The sequence below is a fragment of the Crocuta crocuta genome, unplaced genomic scaffold (genome assembly GCF_008692635.1).
Source record: "Crocuta crocuta isolate KB4526 unplaced genomic scaffold, BGI_CrCroc_1.0 scaffold31, whole genome shotgun sequence".
Taxonomy (NCBI): domain Eukaryota; kingdom Metazoa; phylum Chordata; class Mammalia; order Carnivora; family Hyaenidae; genus Crocuta; species Crocuta crocuta.
The window spans coordinates 5,124,739-5,146,611 of record NW_027528362.1 but is presented as its reverse complement, the minus strand read 5'-3'; the positions used below and the strand labels follow the sequence as shown (position 1 = coordinate 5,146,611).

The following is a 21,873-nucleotide window of genomic DNA, read 5'->3' as shown; positions in this document are numbered from 1 at the left end:
CAGCTTTTAAGAGTCCTCAGCTTGTAGCTGCGTTACTCCAATCTCTGCTCCTGTCTTCGTGTGGACGTCTTCCCTCCACGTGTCTCTGTGTGTGCTTGCCTCTTCTTTTAAGGACACTATCATTGGTTTCAGGACTCACTCTAATTCAGTATGACCTCATCTTAACTCATTACATTTTTGAAAGACCTTATTTCCAGATAAGGGCACATTCTGAGGTTCTGAGTCGGTATGGCTTGGGGAGGGGGGGCACACTGCTCAACTCAGTGCAGAGTTAGTTTCAGCTAGCCACGTGACCAGCTAGCTGCCTGCGTTGTTAGATATCGTAAGGAGCTTTGAAAAAATTTTCTGAAGTTTGTCGGGCACCTCACAGAAAAGTGGGGTACAAATGCCAAAGAGAAATTCAACTCGGTGTAGGAATTGAACTTGAAAGAAACCATCAAAGCCACCGCAATCTTAATGCATTTACCAAGAAACCAGGAAACTCAGAAAATCACCAAGGGCCTATCGTGAGTATGGTAAGCATGGCCCCCAGGAAAGACCACATGGCTAGAATATGTGACCCACAACCCTCCGGGAAGAGTTGGGTCATGACAGCAGCGGGCACCTGCCATGCCTCAGCCAGTGGATTTCAGCTTGATTTGAAGATTGGGTTTTTCACTAACTTGCTAGGCCAGTTACTCTAAACGTTAGGTTTCGATATGTCAGGGTTCCCAAAATTGGTAGTCTTGTCAAGGTGGAGGAATCTTGCGCCACTGTAACTTCACTCAGCACAGCCTAGCCCTGTTTTGAATTCTGTGTTTCCCCAGAGGGCTTCGGACGACCCGGGCCCTTGTGTATGTAGCCTCAGGCAATGACAATCTGAATATTCTGGATGGGGCACGTGGGATTAAAATCACCATGTGTTGATTTCTTGGAGATTCCAATTTAAATGAACAAAGGCATGACATTTCCTAGAATAAAAGCTTTGCTTCTTAAGTTATTTCATAAATTAAGGCTTGGATTTATATCATGAAAATGACAGCAGACATTGCACTGTCACAGTCTAATGATAAAAAACACAGAGGTGGGGGCGCCTGGGTGGCTTAGTCGGTTAAGCGTCCGACTTTCGCTTAGGTCATGATCTCGCGGTTCGTGGGTTCGAGCCCCGCGTCGGGCTTTGTGCTGACTGCCAGCTCAGAGCCTGGAGCCTATTTCAGAGTCTGTGACTCCCTCTCTCTCTGATCCTCCCCTGCTCACGCTGTCTCTCTCTCTCTCTCTCCTAGAAAGAAATAAAAATATTTAAAAAAAAAAAAAGCCCACAGAGGTGGACTTAATATATCCATGCCAAGTGAACAGAGCATTGAATGAACAGAGGTTTTAATAGTTGAAATATTAAAAGTCAAAGCAGTTGTTAAATAAGAAAATATTTGATTTATGACCAGGTTGTTTTCAAAATGCTGTTAATGAGTCATATCCAGTGTTTTCTGATTCTGTCAATATTTGGATGATGAGCTATTGACTATAACTGAGTGTTTTTTTAATTTTCAGTCTGTAAGAATTGAAAATTGAAAATTAACATCAAACACAGTTTTCTGTTTTTCATTTAGGAATACTTGGATTAAGTACAAATATAATGCAGATTCTAGTAATACTGCATTGCTAACATTATCTTGAAATAATTGTTACAGCTTGATATCTCATTAAGGTGTTCAGTATTTAAATGCTAGCTGAGATTTTGGTTAAATGTAGTTAAATAGGAAGTTTGATTTTCCTGAACCAAGCTTTAAAGGTATCGTCTCACTGAATACCCCCCCACTGCTGAACGTCATGACTTTATTTTCATTTTTGTAACACTTATTTCTGCAAACATGCATGTTATGAGAGACACGGACCAAAGAGTATATTGGACTTGAGATTACATTCTTGTATTTAAAACTTAACTTACCTTCCTTTGGACATACACTTAGAAGTGGGATTGTTGGATAATAAGGTAGTTCCATTTTTAAATTTTTTAGGAACCTCCATAATGTTTTTTTTTTTTTTTATAATGGCTGTCCCAGTTTACATTCCCTGCAACAGCACGCAGGGCTCTGTTTCCTCCACATCCTCCCCAACACTCGTTACCTGTTGTCTTTGGTAAATCCTCACATGTGTGCGATAGTATTATATTTTGGTTTTCATTTTCCCGATTATTTGTGAAGTTGAGTGCCTTTTCATATACCTGTTGGCCATGTGTATGTCTTTTTTAGAGAAATATCTATTCTGGTCCTTTGCCCTTTTAAAATCAGGTTGTTTGTTTTTTTCTATTGAGTTATAAACATATGTCAACAACTAAGTTGTACACCTTAAGTATATACAATTTAAACTTTTGGATTATATACTAAAGCTGGGAACAAATCTTAAACTTTTCATAAGACCTAGTTTTAGCAGAGGGCCTGCGTGGCTAGGTTGACTGAGTGTCTGACTCTTGATTTGGGCTCAGGTTCTGATCCCATGTGTGGGGTTTGAGCCTCGCATGGGACTCTCTGCTGTCAGCATAGAGCTCACTTTGGATCCTTTGTCTCCCTCTCTCTATTCCCCTCCCTGCTCATGATCTGTCTCTCTCTCTCTCTCTCATAATAAATAAATAAACTTTAAAAAAGACTTAATTTTAGCAAATGATCATGTTACAGTAAATTTATGTTGTTGATTTACCTTTTATTGGCCTTGTATCTTTGTATTTGTAAATTGGTTTTGGTTTTACAGTTGCAGGAAAAAGATTTAAATATTTAAATTAGTCCATAATAAAATACATCAGCCCATACAGGGACTGTATGATAATTTTCCAGAGGACTTCAAGCTTGAATTACTATGTTCTCATTAATAACCCTGCTATATTTTTTAAACTTTTATTAATCATCTGTCTGTTAAAAAACTTGCTTTTTCATAAAATATTTCCATGCTTTTTCTACCTTAATTCATTTGCCAATAGCACTACGGTTACCTCTCAGGTTTTTAGCATCTTTATCCATAAAATTTGCAAATATGTGCCGTTTGTTCACTTCTAGGACTTATGCTTGTGTTTTTTTCCACACACACATAGGATCATTATGAATATGTATGTGCATCTCACATTCTATTTTAAGCATCAGGTTATACTTTTCTTAGTAAGTTTTTACATTTTTGGTAACAGAGCTGTACGAATATTTTGGTTGGAAATCACGTCATATGCACTGATTTCACCAAAATATTTCAGAAGAGCAGTCAGATTTATTAATTAAGTGATTAACACCAATATGTCATATATCTTCTGTTGGAAGAGTTTGTGTGAGTCGATGTACACATATGTCAGAGATTGGGGGGATCCTGGCCTTTTATTTTTGAAAGAGTGTTTTCCATGCACAGAACTTTATTAGTCCATCTAACATATTTCTAGAAGCGGACCAGTGTTTGTTTGGCAATGGTCTAAAATTATACCTAGCCTGGCTTGGCAACGTTATGGTTGGTACACCTAAAACTCCTACCTAATGCTTAAGGGAATGTGATCTACTAACACCTACTTTATAGAATTATCTACAACAAGCCAAATCCAGAAACTTTATTTTTCAAAACAAACGTACTGACGTTGTGGCTTTCTAGTATTGCCCACTAATTTTATTGACCTAGTGTTTTGCCTAATATGTTAAACTATGCATAAATATAAATTCAAGATGCTAACATTTTAAGGTGCTTAAGATATAAGTATAACATAGATGTAAGACAGAGTTATATTTTAAACCCAAGTACGGTTTCCAAGTTTCCCTTTAATCATTCAGCCAACGTTGATTGGACCACTTCTAATGATCTCAGCAATGCCCTAGGAGGAGACAGACAGACATCCCACTTTGCGGATCCGACTTGTAAAGCACATATGAGCACCCCTCAGTTTCTGCATCTGATCAGTTCCTGCAAATATATTTCAGCTTATTTGCAGGAAACAGGTGCCTGTATTCCATCAGTTTAAATGGGAAAACTAATAATGCATTTATAGAAACCTCAACCAACTTCTCCAAATATCACTAAATTGTTCTCTTACACTGAATAACTCTCTACCTGCACATTTCTGTATTTAAAACACCTATCACTCCATTATTTGTACTTACTGAATTCAGGAGTAGATGTTTCATATGTGCCAAACAAAAGGTAGACCCTGTGCGCCTATAGCAAAGAAATAATATGTGAAACGACTATCTATCACATTTGATTGAATCTTTGGGGTCGTTGGTTGTAAGATGAGGCATCACGTTGCAGTCCCTAGGAAAGAAAAAGTGCTACTAATTACACTTTGATTGTAAGATGTAAGATTGTAAGGGATGCAGTCAATTGATACAATTGGTTACAAAATACATCCTAAATTTAGAAATGTTAAACTATGTTGGGGCGGAGTAGGGAGATAGGATGTCTTAAAATTGATGAAGTAAGATCAAATGACCTGGGTTGGTAGACTCCAGTCCCAGGTCCCATGAAAAGCTAACCCTCTGAGGGAAGACGAGAAGGGGAAGATTGTGATGCACTTGACCCTTATTTATTAAGTAGATGATCAATGCCAGGACAAGAGTTAGCCCAAAAGAGCAACAGAGCTCTACCTACATTGCACCTAGACCCTCTTGAAGCATTTATGGGCAGCTTCAATGTTTCCATTAGCACGCATGCTGATTCACTATAGAATTTTTCTAGTTACATAGTGATCTGGGGACAAATATTTTTGCAACTATAAATAGTGAATATTTGTATAGGGAGAATTCAGTTTGAGACACATCTTTGTTGTTTTGCAAAAATGCTGTAATGGCATTCTGTAAAAGATATGGGGAAGAGAGAGCACAAGAAATAGTGAAAAAGTCTTCTTGGGGGAGATAGAAGTCTTGAAGAAAGAGGACCATGAAGCCAGTGTCCTGAGTAAATGTGGTCTGTGGCAGGGGTGTTGGGGGATGAAAGTAAAGGGTCAGTAAAGGTATACAGGGGACTCAAATCTTAGAGTGACCCGATCTGCTTTGGATTTGAGAGGTTCTCTCCGGAGGTGAACATGCTCAATGCACTACCGGAGAAACTGAGGCCAGAAGTCCTTCTGGCAAGAAATGTCTTCAAAAACTTTTGTTAGGGGCACGTATTATGTTAAGGATTTCACAGCTTTTATAATGTTCCCCGTGCTTGAAGGTATCTGCCAGTTCATTCCCACTCCCCAATAATTTGTTTCTAATTGCCTCCCCACCAATCCCTATTCTGAGAAGGAGTCTAGCTCACTAGACCCCTGGAGGCAAAAATAAACCATTTGGGTGATAGATGTTTGTGTTGTGGCAGAGCATTCCATGTATCGCAGACTGCGAATTCTTCAGACAATTCTCATTTGTCTATTTTTCATCTGGCAATAAACGTAGGTAAAAGTAACGTGCATGCTCTGAGCACTGTTGAAGTGATAAATAATCAGGCTAAGACACAGTGACAGATGGGCCCTGGGCCCTGGGAACGATAAATCATGTCCTTAGGTAGCTATACCAGTGCATATCATTTTTGTAACTGCAAACTGTATCCTTAAGAAATGTCTTCAGATAAATGTGTTTGGTTTCCCGGCTTATGAAATACTTGCATGGCAATTTAAGTTACTCTCTTATACTGCATAATTGATTGGCAGCCTTTGAGTATTTGCCTTTGTAAAAACTGACGGACAGCTCTTGAATAACTCCTCAGCCGCCAGCATGCAGATTTCTGCCTTGGCATTCTCTGCTCTCCATTTTTGTTGATGGAACAAGCAAATTAAAACCTTTCTGTCATATTTGAGGTGTTAACATTTCTTGAGTACCATGCGTTAGGTTCTGGTTACATATTTTGGAAGTAGGGTAAAGGGGCAGCTTATTACTTGCAAATATTATAGCCTGGATATTAACATAAGAGGATTTTAAAAGGATCTGGCCATACTTAACCAATTGTGATTAAACGTCTTTGACAATACAAATAAAAAAGAGACAATTTGGTAAATGTGTCACACACAAATGTATTATGAGATTATATTTCAAAGTGTCAGGTTCAAAGTCTATTTATTAAAAGTTGTTTTAGGGGTGCCTAGAGGCTCAGTCGGTTAAGCACTGACTTTGGCTCAGGTCATGATCTCACAGTTGTCGGTTCAATCTGTCTTCTCTCAGTACCGAGCCTGCTTCGGATCCTCTGTTCCCCCTCTCTCTCTGCCCCTTCCCGGCTCACGTTATCTCTTTCTCTCTCAAAAATAAGTATTTTTTAAAAAGCTGTTTTAGGGGCGCCTGGGTGGCTTAGTCGGTTAAGCGTCCGACTTTCGCTTAGGTCATGATCTCGCGGTTCGTGGGTTCGAGCCCCGCGTCGGGCTCTGTGCTGACTGCCAGCTCAGAGCCTGGAGCCTATTTCAGTCTGTGACTCCCTCTCTCTCTGACCCTCCCTTGCTCACGCTGTCTCTCTCTCTCTCTCACTCTCTCTCCTAGAAATAAATAAAAATATTTTGAAAAAAAATAAAAAGCTGTTTTAGATTTATGAAACAGTAGTGATTATTAGTAGTGATTAACATGATGTCAATTTCAATTCAGTCATATTTGCAATTACATTATAGTGCACAAATTATCTGCACGTTGACCCGCTGCCTGTTTGCATGGCCTGTAGGCTCTGTTCAGTCAAACTGTACGAATCCAGGAAATACCCAAAAGTTACCTCATAATTTCATCTGTGGTCTTTCATGATGATAAGGAAAAAAGTCTCAACTTTTAGATATTACCTTGAAAGATAAGAACACATCTTTCTCTCTTTGCCAGAAGTCAAAGAATCATTCCTTTTAAGGAACAATACTAATTTCAATGAATGGATGCTTCAATGGATGCATTCATGAGGCATATGAATGGGCATCTTACTGTATGCATTGTAATCTGCAGAAACTCTATAAGACTTCATATAGATGCTTACCTAATTCATTCACTTCGTATCTTCTGTATGTCACACTCTGTGCGAGGTGCCTGAAAAGGTCTAGTCTCTCTTCAGAAAAGACTCATTTACAAGGAGAGACTATTTTTTAATGCAACACTAGGGATTATGTTAAGGAAGACTTAAGTGGGAAACTCAGACTTCAAAACTGATAAACAGGAACTGATAAACAGGAGGGTGAAGACTGTAATTCATTAAACAACCAGGTGGGAATTATAGAGGATAATTCTGGAAGTTAGATAATATGAACCTTTTTTACATGTATTGAGTATCAGCATGAGTTGAGATGCCGCTTGCTGCATTATGTGTGAGCTAAAGCATCAATCAGGTGGGCTGTGGTCAGATCAGAGTCTGAAGGAAAAAGCTGGCACAGACTTGGAAGGATTTTTCAGGAAGACAGGACAGCATGAAAAATAGTGAACATAAAAGGGCAAAACGTATAAAGGGAGGGTCCGAGTGTTGCTGGTCTTTGCTATCCCAGCTCACTGTACTGCTTATTACAGGTTTTCGTAAATATTAAATGACTCTTGGGAACCTAAACCAAAAGGTAATACATAAAACTTATGCCCAGTGGACTATTTCACCACCATAAATATATACCACCTCTTCTTTTTTTTTTTTCAAATGTTTTATTTATTTCTGAGAGAGAGAGAGAGAGAGCATAGGGGAGGGTCAGAGAGAGGGAAACACAGAATCTGAAGCAGGCTCCAGGCTCTGAGCTAGCTGTCAGCACAGAGCCCGACGCAGGGCTCGAACCCACAAACCGTGAGATCATGACTTGAGCCAAAGTTGGACGCTCAACTGACTGAGCCACCCAGGCGCCCCAACCTCTTCTTTATCCATTCATCAGTCAATGGACAATTGGGCTCTTTCCATAATTTGGCTACTATCAATAATGTTGCTGTAAACATCAGGGTGAATGTATCCCTTCGATTTGGTATTTTTGTCTTCTTTGGGTAAATACCTGGTAGGATAATTGCTGGAGCGTAGGGTGGCAAGGGTGTGGAGAAAGGGGAACCCCCTTACACTGTTGGTAGGAGTGCAAGCTGGTGCAGCCACTGTGGAAAATAGTGTGGACGTTCCTCAAAGTTAAAAAGAGAACTAGCCTAAAATAGTTCTCTTCTGCATCCCATAACATTTCAGTTTTCATTTTTGGAATTTTTTGTATTTTTTTAAAAAACAATTACAACTATGCCTCAGTCTTAAAGATCAAGTAATATTTTTCTCTCTTTTCCTGCCAACATTCCAGTGAAAAGTACATTTGTTCAATACAAGTCAATTTGAAAACGTTCACTTTTATATTTCTTCATAGGCTGTATCAACATATATTGTATATATAACTTTTTTTCTAAATTTTTTAAATGTTTATCTATTTTAGAGAGAGAGAGAGACAGAGCGTGAACAGGGGAGGGGCAGAGAGAGAGGGACACAGAACTGAAGCAGGCTTCAGCCTCTGAGCTGTCAGCACAGAGCCTGATGTGGGGCTCAAACTCAATGAACATGTGGGCCCTGGACTATGAGGTCATGACCTGAACTGAAGTGAGACACTCAACCGACTGAGCCACCCAGAGACCCCTATATATTTAACATTTTTTTTAAACTGAGAGTGTAAATCGCATAAGGGTAAGAGTTTTGCTTTTTCTCACTCCTATGTCATTACTGCCTTAAACACTGTCTAGATCATAAAAATATTCTATGCATCGAGTGAATGCATGAATGAATGAATGAACAATAAATTTGCTTAATATATTAAGAAACTCAAAGGAATCTTCAAAGTGCAACTATAAGTGATTTGTATTTCCTCATCTTTTTGGGTATCAATTAAAATTGGCCTCAGAGAAAATTCAATTTTATATTGGCTACATTGTCTACCTTTAGATTATAATTAATTCATATTTTCAGCTAACTATGCAACATACCAGGCAAACATGATACTTGTAGTAAAAGTGCTTTGTCAGGTTTTGAGGGCAACTATCGTATCCTTTTTTGTACTGTATTTGATGTGTGTGTGTGTGTGTGTGTGTGTGTGTGTGTGTGTGTGTGAGTGTTTGTGTATTCGGAACCAGTGGCCCCTGAGGTGCAGTTTCTCTCTCCATCAGGTTTAAAGCATCATATGATGATCATAACACTTAACAGTTCGTTGTCCTCCTCATGACCCAGACCCCAGGCCTCAGGCTTTACTTTCATATCTCTTTTATGAATCTTCTCAAGTAGAGGAGCTACCAAATTTGGTTGATTCTCTTACCACTGATAAAATTATTTAGACCTTTGGGAACCAGCATTGTTTTCTTTAAACTCTTCATAGAATTAATCTTCCTGCCTTGCCCACCCCTATTTATAGGTTTATTGTAAATTATTCTATCTTANTCTCTTACCACTGATAAAATTATTTAGACCTTTGGGAACCAGCATTGTTTTCTTTAAACTCTTCATAGAATTAATCTTCTGCCTTGCCCACCCCTATTTATAGGTTTATTGTAAATTATTATAGGTTTATTGTAAATTTATAGGTTTATTGTAAATTATTGTAAATTATTCCAAATGTGGAATAATGTAATTACACCACATTAGCTGGGTGTGTACATATCTACTTTTCTATGAAAGATTGTTGTGTGTGTTTGTGTGAATGTGTGGGTTTTACTAGGCATTATAAATCCTCTTTTTAAAATTTTTTATGTTTATTTTTGAGAGGGGGAAAGAGAGAGGGAGACACAGAATCTGAAGCAGGCTCCAGGCTCTGAGCTGTCAGCACAGAGCCTCACATGGGGCTCGAACTCACCAACTGCAAGATCATGACTTAAGCTAAAGTCGGATGCTTAACCGATTGAGCCGCCCAGGTGCCTGGCATTATACATCCGCTATGTAAAGTAGATGATTCCTCAGTGTTACTAAGCTGAATTTATACTTCACATTCGGGTCGGATAACTTTCATTAAGTGGCTTATCATACTGTTAGTTTTGTGAATTATATAAGTTATTTCTGGAAACTTCTCAAGGAATATTTTTGACAACTTATTTATTACTAAGGGTGGATGGTTTTGGAAATTATGTATAAATATCCTACAACAGATTTCATCCTTTTAAAAAAATTTTGGCATTCTGTTCCTGTTTTTATTTTCTAGGCAGGTTCAGTCAGAGTTGGTAATGATAGATGTCACTGAATTCAGAATTGAGTCTCATAGATTGTGATGAAACTAGTGACTTAACGGAGCAGTCCTAAGAAGGAAAAGGCCTGCCTACTTAAGGTTCCAATTCTCATCTAATGGATTTTTCTGGTTTGTTATTTGAAAGGGAAATTTTTTTCCTAAAATTGCCATTTTATAAAAATATCATTCTAATGTCAGAGTAGATTGATTATTGAAAGTCGTCTGTCTTCTTTATCACATGTGATTCCAGTTAAAGTTGAAATCAATATATGTTTGATAGATTTGATAACGAAGGCAAATTTATTCTTCACCTATAATTTAGCTCCCAGTGGATTCGTCGTTAATTTCCTACTAATGCTTGTTGGTCCAAAGGTTGAAAGGCCTTCATGATGATCCCTGGGGCGCTTGGCTCTTGTAGGAAGAGAGCTGGTTGAGGGCCTAAGCTGCCTACTGAGTAGGATGGCCTCTGGTTTCTTCAATGGTAAAATTTGTGTGGCTAAGAGAAAAAATAGTGATGTTTTTCATTTGCGTGAACTTAAAATTTTCCATGCCTCGCGCTGCAGTAACTTGAGTTTTATAAATGATTTTCTTTATGTAAAAATGCTTCATTTAAAATGGTAAAGGTATTCCTTTGGAAAGTCTGTTCAACTGTGAAACAAAAATTATGGATAGCTTATACTGAACTAACATTTGACCCTTCTTTCCACAGATGTTTTCTGAAATTACTAATTTTGTGTGATAACTCCATGTGCAATTTATTTTTAGGGAGATAGCTCCTATGTGAAGGATCGCTGGTGTGTTTTTGATGGATTTATGGTCTTCTGTCTTTGGGTTTCATTGGTATTGCAGGTAATTAAAACTTTTACATTACGGGGAGTATTTTCCAAAACGTGCATTGTTCTGTATTGAAAAATCTCAATAAAAATAGTAACGAATATATGTTAAATGTGATAGTGTTAACTTTCTACAACATTATGTTATTTTAAATGTTTATGAGAAAAAAAAGCCCTAACATTTTAATCATTGTCAGTCACATCTGTGAATTTTTTCAATCAGTAATGCATATCAATACTATAGCAAATTATTTCTTATTTTTAAATAAGAATTTACACCTTTTTAGGTGTAAAAATATACTTACCGAAATAAAGGACAGAACATGGGGTGAGATTTCTGTATTTGTAGAATAAAAACACTGAATTTAAAAACTGAAAATCTGGTCTTTTATGTGACTGAATCCTCACTAAAAACAGTGGAAACATATACATACATTGGGATGAACATAAAATACAATCTTCCAAATATAAAATGCCTTACTGTGAGAAATGGGGTACATATATTAAAAAGGCCTAAAGGTGGGGTTTTTCTGCATAATAGAATTCATTTTCATACATTCATTCAGGCTTCATTTTGCATTTAATTCAACTCAAGTTACCATATTCTTCACTGAACATTTTAGAATAAAATAAATTCACATCCATCCTGAAAAGTCATCATAACGCGTATTGATGAGCTCTCCTCATTTTTATAAAGCTCACCTCTCCAACAGTCTGATTTCATCCTGCATATTAATGTGTTCTTTTCCATTTAAGAGCTATTATATGATTGACAAATGTTTTCTAATTATCATTTTGCCTCTGTTTAGTAAATGGTACATTTCCTTTTTATTTTTTTTATAGTACTTTGAGCCCTTTCTCCACTACTTCATGTTCTAGATATATTAAAAGTTCCACCACAGAACATTATCAGGGAAGAAGACTTAGCACACTCGTTCTGTATTTCAAGTTGGCACTTGTTTTTGTACTAAAAACTGTGCTTTGATGAATTACATGGGAAATGACTAAGAGCCATGGCATTTACACTAGTTTATGTATTCGTTTTCTCTAAAGATAGCTGCAGCTTCCAAATGGACTCAGAGGAAAGTCCGTTTCAGTGGACAGTAATGCAGGACCAGGTTCGGAGTGCTGGGTGAGCCTCCTGAAGTCATCTGTGTTTGCCATGAAGCCCTGAGCCTGTTCTCACTGATCTCTTAATTTACAGGTATTTGAAATTGCTGATATAGTTGACCAGATGTCACCATGGGGCATGTTGCGGATCCCACGGCCACTCATTATGATTCGGGCCTTCCGGATTTATTTCCGATTTGAACTCCCAAGGACCAGAATCACAAACATTTTAAAGTAAGCACTGCTTTTATAGAAGTTAAGGAGAAAAGTCTATGACATTTTTGTAAGTTTTACTTACTTTTTCTCCTCCCCTCCCAACCCTCAGGCGATCAGGAGAACAGATATGGAGCGTTTCCATTTTCCTCCTTTTCTTCCTACTTCTGTATGGAATTTTAGGAGTTCAGATGTTTGGAACATTTACCTATCACTGTGTAGTAAATGACACGAAACCAGGGTAAGTGTACCTACTACCTGCATTTTAATGCAGAAAGTTTCCACAGTTCTTACGAGAAAAATAAGTGTCTAAATTGAACAAAAAAGTATTTATGGGCTGTGTTCTATATTCTCTGCTTCCTCAATTTTTTTTGGTCCGGTTTTTAAAGCTAAGTATTCAAGACGAGCCAGACTGAAAAGTGTAAGCCTGTGGGCAAGAAGACTAAGCAGATTCAAAGTGTGCCTTTGGAGTCTTTCCTCAGAGTGACAGAATGAGGCGCGTGCTGCTGTCTATTTTCATCTCTTATTTAAATAAGATGGAAATGAGAAACGGTGTAACTACTCAGGAAAACAGTTGGGCAGCTTCTTAGAAAGTTAAACAGACACCTACCATTTGTCCTATTTATTCCATTCTAGGTATCTACCCAGGGGAAATGAAAACGTATGTCCGTGAAAAATTACAAACACATAGTGACTGTATTTGTAATAGCTCAAACTGCTAATACCCCAAATTTCCACCAACAGGTCAATGAATAAACAAATTGTGGTATATCCATGGGATGAATACTGTTTAGCAATTAAAAAAAAAAAGTATGAGGGATTGATATATACAACATCTTGGATGAATCTCAAAATAATTGTGCTGAGCGAAAGAAGCCAGATGAAAAAGATTACATAGTCTATGATTCCATGAATACGAATTCTCAAAAATGCAAGCTTATCTGTAGTGACAAAAAGGAAACCAGTGACTGCCTGGAAGTTAAGGATGGGGATAAGAATAAGGGGTCACCAAGGAACATTAGTTAACCTTTGAGGCTGATTGATATATATGTTCATTATCTCGATTGTGGTTCTGTGCACTTAAAATTTCTCAAAGTTGTACATTCTTTAAAAATGTTTATTTAAAGAGAGAGAGAGAGAGAGAGACTGAGGCAAGGGCAGAGAGAGAGGGAGAGAGAATCTTAAGCAAGTTCCATGCCCAGCACAGAGCCCCATATGGGGCTCAATCTCACAACCATGAGATCATGACCTGAGTCGAAATTAAGAGTTGGACACTTAACCAACTGAGCCACCCAGGTTGTATATTTTAATATGTGCAATTTATTCTATGTCAAGTATATTTTACTAAAATGGTGTAGAAATGTTCTAGTGTAAAGCAGAAATCTAAACTTCTTCGTACAGTTAAACAAGTTGTTTCAGCACTATTTATTTTGTGCCATTACCCACTGAATTTAATGTGACTCTCGTTTACTAATTCCCTGTTTATATTGGGTTTGTACCTATGGACTCGGTTGTGCTTGATTGAGTACCTCTGTTTGACTACCCCTTCACCGATATCACACTCTAGAATTTGTTTAAATTCTAACATGGATGTATACAGACGGGCAGTTTCCAGCTTCCAGCCTTACATAAGCTCAGAACCCTATTTTCTGCCTCTCGTGGGCATTAAAATCCAAGCTCTTGGCTCCTGGACACTTAACCCCCATTCATACCATTTTTCAATTCACGTACTTCCCTCTCTCTAGTTTTTAGTTCCCTCTTACCTTTTGACCTTTTGAAATATATTTTTCTTTCTTGCAAGCCCAAATAGGCATCTTTAAATGTTACCATTTATCCAGAAGATCTAGTTGTTTGTAATGGAAGGAGTTGAATTTAATATAACCCAGTTTCTCAGAACTAGCTTTCTGGCACTCATAGCTATTTTTTCCCCCAGTTTTTCTCATTACATTGTGAAGTCCTTGAGGACACTAAGGGCGAGAGGGTGGAGAGCATTCATCTGATATCTAGTACTTAGTAGTCTAGCACAGAGTAAGTACTTAGTAACCATCTATTGAAGGCATGGTGCACAATACATTATATTTACACAGATAATAATAACATTGTGACGAGTTGACATAGAGGAGGGAATTTAAAAAACAGAGGAAGAAAAGCAAGTTTCTAAACTGGACAAAGGAAAAATGGTTAAAAAGTAGAAAAGCACTGTTAAGTGGAGAGAAGCAGTGAACTCGCAGAAACACGGTGCGGAAGTTGAAGGAAGAGGTGAGTAAGGGGGTTGCCTGTGTGGGTGAGGGAAGAGACAAATGTGTGGAAGAAAGCCTGTAGGTAGTTTTTTTTTTTTTAAGTGTGTGTAGGCTGTAAAATATGTCTAGATTGTTCCATGAATGAATATGGAGGTGGGAAAAAGATACTGTGTGGGTGGGAAACAATAGAATAGAGGCGAACAGAGAAACCTTCCAGATAAGAAAGCCTCTGTGTTCTAATAGCAGTGAGTACAGGAAGCTGATTTAAAGTTTCCATTTTATTAAAAACTCAAGTCAGAATGTGAGACTTCCAAAGCTTGTTAGAATTGTAAAACCAGCTAGAAGATCAGGTATCCTGCTGGCAAACCTAACTTTGACACATAAAGTACAATACAAATGGTGAAGAGGGGTAGGAGCACCATGGACCTCAGGGCCCTTGCATCACTTCGGAAAGTGCTCTTCACCATCTCCTCACCATACGCAGTACTAGGACATNAAAAATCTTTGGGATACAGCAAAAGCAGTTAGAAGAGGGAAATTCATAGTGATACAGGCCTACCTCAGGAGACAAGAAAAATTCCAAATAAACAATCTAACTAAAGGAAGTAGAAAAAGAAGAACAAACAACACCCAAAGTTAAAAGGAAGGAAATAATACAGAGAAGAAATAAATGAAATAGAAACTAAAAAAAAAAAAAAAAAAAAAAAAGATAAATAAATAACATAATAAATAAAATTAAAAGACCTCTTGTATTCTGAACATTAATTAGCTCCTGCCTATTATTTAATCCTAAAAATGGAATTCTCTATGAAGAATTCCATACATTTTGGCAGAATTTTTGGTTACATTAGGCACAGCAGTCATGGAAGAATGTCTGCATTTTCTCTCTTTCCAGTATTTATAAATCTAGCCCATTAGCCCTTTATGCGTCATGTCCATACACATATATCTTGCCTTCCTTTTAAGTGACAATTTAGTCTCTGCGAAGAAAATTCATAATTGGCTGCAGGGTAGTAATCTTGCTATAATAACAACTCTCTTTCATAAGTTTCATGATTTATTTAAAGGACCAATCATTAATGCCATTTTTTCATTTAATGTTCAGTTCAATCTTAACTGGGTTTTAAAGCCTTACTCAGAAGCAGAAAAATTATTGATGCCATTTTACCATTAGTTCTAGCCAGACATTAATTTATTTTTAGAGGTTCAAAAACTGTCCAAAGTCAAAATAAAACACATAAAGATCCCAATTTAAAAAAAATTCCAACATTTTTGTTTCCTTTTCTTGCTTCTGAACTAGGAATTTCTCCTCAACATCTCTGAGTCAGATATTAAACTGCATTATGATGGTTGTGTTTCCAGAGATCGGTGTTGCCAGTCGCTGACATGACCTTATTTGTCTTAATTGTTGTCCTTTACAAATCCTTCCGATTTCTGCTTAATTGTTTTGGGTGCACTACAGCCTGATAATGGAAGAGCCTTCAGGCAGAGCTGTGTCTGTTCAGAAGCCGGTATATTCTGCGTTTCCAGGCTGACCTCTGGGACTGACTATGTGTAACCTGTGAGGCAAACAAGATAAATAAGGAAGCAAGTCAATACACCCAATTTTGCTTTTAGATGGAGCTGATTTCCTTTAAAGCAGAGAGAAGGGAGTCTTAGCTTTGTCCTCAGTTGCATTCCTAGGAAGGCTTTATTCTCCTATGTTAATGAATGGCGACCTAAGGCAGTTACGGCACAGGTAATGGGATTTGATGCAGCAAAGCAGTTCATATCCTAAAGAAATCTGAGAAGAGCAATGGCCTGTGGCCGAAACAGGTGTTGCAAAATGCTAAATGTGATGTGCAGAAATCTCCCTGGAGCTACAAGATGAACATTTAAAAATAAGCTGGAAGGTGAAGTAAAAAAGAGGAAGATTTATCTGCCACCTTATTACCATTCCTGAGAAAGGAGAGAACTGTATTCCTAGCTGAGTATCAAATAATGAAATCTTATTCCCAAGAGTGAGAGAATTAGAAAAACTCTAAAGTAAGCAAATGTGAATATTAAGTATGTGAAAGTTTACTGTACAGAGAACAGGACTCAATCAGGGGTTCAAGTAAATAGTTAAAATGGCTAAGCCATTAGTTTTGAGACCCAGAGGTAAGGAGCTGCATGTCACAGATGCCCAGGACAATCCCAGTGTTTCCTTGTTGTCGCAGAGTAATTACTAATAGCTTTCTTTTCCGTCTCAAAGAAATCTCACGATGATCACCCCCCCCCCACGTCCCCCGCCAGGCTTGCAGGACACAATGGTATTTTATAAAATATCACTAACACTAGGCCTAGAGATGAGATAAAGTTGGATTTGGGTTAGTTTTTTATTACTGGTCCCAATAATATTTAAGTTTACCCTGTAGGATACTTGGGAAAATAAATGAATTATCATCTTATAAATTCCGTTCACAAAATAATGAGTTCTTTTAATGGAAAAGTCAGAAGAATTAAAAATAGAAACATGGACCTTAAAATATTAATTTTTAATTTCTATGGACTTTATCAAGAGGGAACTTTGTAGAATATGTAAAATTGTAATGCCTCAAATTCATGCAAAGGTCTTTGAAGTCTTCTTGGTTTATATTTAAACTTCTTTTGAAGGATGAAGACAGACTGCTCCATTTAACTTTCAGGAGTCACGCAGAGATGTCTGCTGAGTGGGCGATATAAGAACAAGTTTGGATAAATGCATATTGGAAAGATTTTCTTTAAAATATTTAAATAAGAAATCAAAATACTCTGATGGTTGCATGTAGATTTCTAACTAAATTAACAGCCACATTTGTGGAGCACCTATTATAGCTCATATATTGTGCTTTTATAACTAATTTTTAGAACAACCTGGGAAGAATTATTTCCCCCATTTTGCAGATGAAGACACAGTCCCAAAAAGGTTAAATAAAATGTTGAGCTGGTAAGTGAGAGCATCAGGATTTGAAATCAAGTCTGACTTCCCAGCCCATGTTTGTTCTCCCATTTGAGCAACTTCTACCGCGTTATAATCCCATATTCGTAAACCCGTAGACACATACAGAACCACATCTATACGCATAAACTATGGAATAGAGAAAATTAAAGTCTACATGACTTCTGGTTTCTTTCCACCCCCTTGGAGATGTTATGTTCCAGGGAGTTCTGTTTTATCCAAACCTAAAAAATAGTGACATGCAATGTATTTGTATTAGTGCATCATTTCTTTTAAAATTGTTGTGCGTAGGGGTGCCTGGGTGGCTCAGTCAGTTAAGCGTCTGACTTCGGCTCAGGTCATGATCTCATGGTTCGTGGGTTCGAGCCCCGCATCGGGCTCTGTGCTGACCGCTAGCTCGGAGCCTGGAGCCTGTTTCAGATTCTGTGTCTCCCTCTCTCTCTGACCCTCCCCTGCTCTCTCTCTCTCTCTCTCTCTCCACCTCACCCCTCTCTCTCCCTCTCTCTCTCAGAAATACATTTAAAAAATTAAAAAAAAATTAAAATTGCACTGTTATGTGGAAACTAATTTGACAATAAACTATTTGTTAAAAATATATAAAAAAAAATTAAAATTGTTGTGCGTATCCATCTCGAAGATGTGGCCCATTCGAACCACCAGTTAAAGCAACTTTTGTATGTTACTAATTTAAAAAAATTAAATGTAAGTAAATATTTCAGAATAAACTGAATTCCCATATGAAAATTAATACCGAAGTGATTTTCACCGGGATAGCAAAAATGTTAGGGAGTCTTCAATATAAAAAAAGAAAATCTTACACTTTGGAAAAGGGTCTAAAAGTAATCGAGTGATGTTTTTGATCAATTATAATATAGCATTTCTTTTTATCTTATTTCCCAGAAAGAAGAGAATGTAATAACATAGGTTATAAAACTCTTGCTATTAGTGGTAAATATTTATGGAACAATTGATAGCTGTTATCTTCTCATTCAATTCCCATAATAACCTGCTACATACATCATGTCCTGTTTTTATACTCTGTATTACAGCCAAGGAAATTGAAGCTTAGTGAGGTTAAATAAAGTATCCAAGATGCAACAGTGTGTGAGCGGCAGAAGCAGGGTTGAAACCCAGTTCCCCCGACACCGATTTCTAGGTTTCTAAAGATTCAGTTGTACCATGGTCAGTGAGTGAAATATCTTCAACATGGGCATGTGTCCATATTCTAATAAAATGTTTAGTTTCCCTTCAGTTACAAGGAGCACATGCTTAGGAGACAAGCTCTGGATGGGCGGATGAGCCCCTGGATGAGATTGCTTTCATTAGGACTGAATTATGTCAGGATGCACTCCTGAACATATTATGTGAAGGGGAAATGAGCAGGGTCAAGAGTAGTGGACTTTGTCTTATGACCTCAAATCAGTTTCCACATTTCCAGTTTGGAGCTGATCAGTGCAAACTCTGTGTGCTGATACCTTACTGATACTCCTTGAATACATTCACTTACCTCTCATTGTCTAATCCTTGCTCAGATTCCCATTTCCTGGTCCCTGACACCTGTGTTGTCACTTATCTATATTGGCAAAGTAGTGAGTGATAGAATTAAGGGAGTACAGTTGGGGAAAATATATAATTAAAAGAACTTTTCAGATACAACAAGGGTACGATGGTGATTTAAAGTACTTGTTTCAAAAGAAAATCACATTTTGTCTTTTAAATTACATATACTATTTGAAAAAATATTTAATATTACCATTTTTCTTTCTTAAATTCTTTATTGTTAAGTTGGTTTCCATATGACACCCAGTGCTCATCCCAACAAGTGCCTTTACCATTTTGATGCATGATGAATTCAGTACTTTATGGCTTTGTCTATCTACCCATTCAGGAATGGATTATGGAACGGAAAATCATTAAATTACTCTCCGCCTAAGAGGGGAAATTTATTCCCTAATTACTTACAAAATGTGCCAGTTTTACTTGTTTATAAAAAGTGGATGATGTCAATATTTATTATTCTACCTCAGACTATTTGTCTTATTTTATGGTCCCTTTAGAAGTCCAGGCAAGGCAATTAAAAGTTTTCAAAAGCAATAAATAGTCTCTTCTCTGCAAATTCCAGAGAGGGGTGAGTGTTCCAAAGCACCCAGCATTAGAAGTAGCCAGGCCAATTCATAAGAGTTTTTAATTAACCCTGAAAGAGGAGGCCAAATAGGAATGAAAATGAAGCCAGCTGATTCTCTGGAATGAACCCAAAAGGCGGGTAGCAGCCAGAGGGAGTCCACTGTCAGCGCAGGAAAGCGACAACCTCTAAATGCGGGTTTAAGCTTTGAGCAAGAAGAAGACCCTTGTTATCTGCCTCCCATGAAGTGTGAGGCAAGCAATGTCCTAAAGCATCAAAGGGCACATTCACTATCCTTCCAGGTGCAAAGACTGTGTGTGTGTGTGTGTGTGTGTGTGTGTGTGTGTGTGTGTGTGAGTGTGTGAGATTCACTCCCTGGGTTTAACCAGAAGTGTATTCTTCTCTTTATTTATGACTTCTCCCTAGAGCATACAATATAAATAGAAAAGAAACCTATTGATGCAATCAACAACACAATGCTCTTCAGGTATATAGGGTTATCCGTTGCATATGGATTTGTTGTGCTATGTACTTCCTTTTTTGAATCACTGACAATTTCATCGTGGAATGCAAACCTCAGAAACACGTTTGTTGTAGCCAAGCCTCTGTGAATGTTTTTTACAACAAATGGACCAAATTTGGCTACAAGAACTCGGTGTTTTTCTGCTTATGTGCAATTCTTCGAGGGTGGAAAAAAGTAAGAAAAATATAAGCAAATCGGCTATGTATAAATTCCCACCATAGGTACATTTTGTGAAAATCTTGCAAATAAGTAATAACCTCTTTTGTAAATTAGTGTTTTGACTTTTTGGCCGTTCTCACAAATGAGGGACAGATTGTAAGTAAGCTCAAAGTGTATGTCAGTTTGGGAGAAGCACAGATTTTTGTCTTTTTCCCCAATATGCAAAATTTCTGAGAATGTAGTTTAAAAAGTGGTTGGTATGGTAACAAGTGCTTGTTTATAACCCCTGAGAAAAAGCCGTGAATAGCCACACCTACCAATGAATGGGGAAAAACGTTATTCTCTTTCTCTCCCTGACCTTTTCTTGTTCTCTCTCTCTTCTGTGCACACATGGGCTGTGGCATATCCCCTTTCCATGTTGTTCTAGATCTGCCTTAGATCTAGCGTCTGTTGATCCTAAAGTAGTTGCTCCAAGCACCCATCCCATTGGAAGGTCTTCCCAATGCTCACCACCCACCACCTGCGGTCAAATGTGATGTTTCTGCTTTGCGCTCCCATAATGCTAGCAATGTATAGCTGCCTCTCAAAGCATTCATCATGCTCTACTGTGGTCATGATTGCTAGGTAGTAAAGCCTCTGATTTGGAAATATCTTCTTGATCATCTCCACTCCTAACATGTTGTGTGGCACAGAAGGGGACATTCGAATATAATCATAGACAAATGCAATAAAGTAGCCTCCCTAAGAATATGGGAAAAACAATTTCTGAAAAGGGGCTAAGTAATAACAAGCATAGTTATGTTCATAAGCGACAGTAACTACGAAATGCCAATACTAAATGCACTACAACGAGAAGTGACAGCAGTTTGATATCTGTAGAGAAAGATGAGAGTGTGAGTAATGGAGAGAAGAATTTGAACACAAAGTCCTGAGCTTTTGCACTTGGCGTTGTTGAGTCCTGTGGATAGATGAGAACAGAACACAATGCGCACGGAGTTTGCTCTAATTATTATTATTATTTTTTTTAATGAAAGCACGATGAGGTCATTCTGGGAAGAGTTTTTTTAAAATAATAGCTGAAAAGTTTCTCATTCTACAGATGAGGAAACTGAGGCTCAGATGGTCAAAGTGAATTGTCCAAGGTAATTAAGTTGGTTAATTACTGAACCGAATGATACCCTTGTGTTCCAGTGTCGAGCTCTCTCAGCGCTCTGCACCATCTGGAGTAATGATTAACTTAAGACCATAAAGCTCTTAAATACTAAAGTATTATTTGAGGCTGTTACAAACGGTTTTAGCAACGAGCTCAGAACACATTTTCTTAGATCTCAAACTCCTACATGATGTTATTTGTAAATAGGATATTTTGTTAAGAATTAAAAAAAAAAAAAGCATATGCCAAGAAGATAATTAATGTCTTTTGAAAAACAACTGCTCCAAGGGATTCCAGTATTCATTTTGAAACATGGAAACTACTAAAGCCAGAATTTAAAAACTGGAAAATCTATGCCAATTTTTGGATATCACACTTAAAAATTGCATAAAAACAACAAGGATCCAATTGTTGAAGAATTTCTTCTGTGGTTACTTTACAAGCAAACAATAAACAAACACATAAATAGATTTGTTTATATAG

At 37.6% G+C, this 21,873-nt stretch overlaps 1 protein-coding gene across 1 annotated transcript in view; it reads left to right on the top strand.

Annotated features, from left to right (window-relative positions):
* Nucleotides 1-21,873, top strand: part of NALCN (sodium leak channel, non-selective) — a 293,487-nt gene that overhangs the window by 9,039 nt on the left and 262,575 nt on the right. The window contains exons 3-5 of the mRNA XM_077753896.1: nt 10,844-10,927; nt 12,116-12,255; nt 12,347-12,475. Coding sequence (XP_077610022.1) covers nt 10,844-10,927; nt 12,116-12,255; nt 12,347-12,475 — 353 coding nt within the window. The remainder of the gene's footprint in view (nt 1-10,843; nt 10,928-12,115; nt 12,256-12,346; nt 12,476-21,873) is intronic.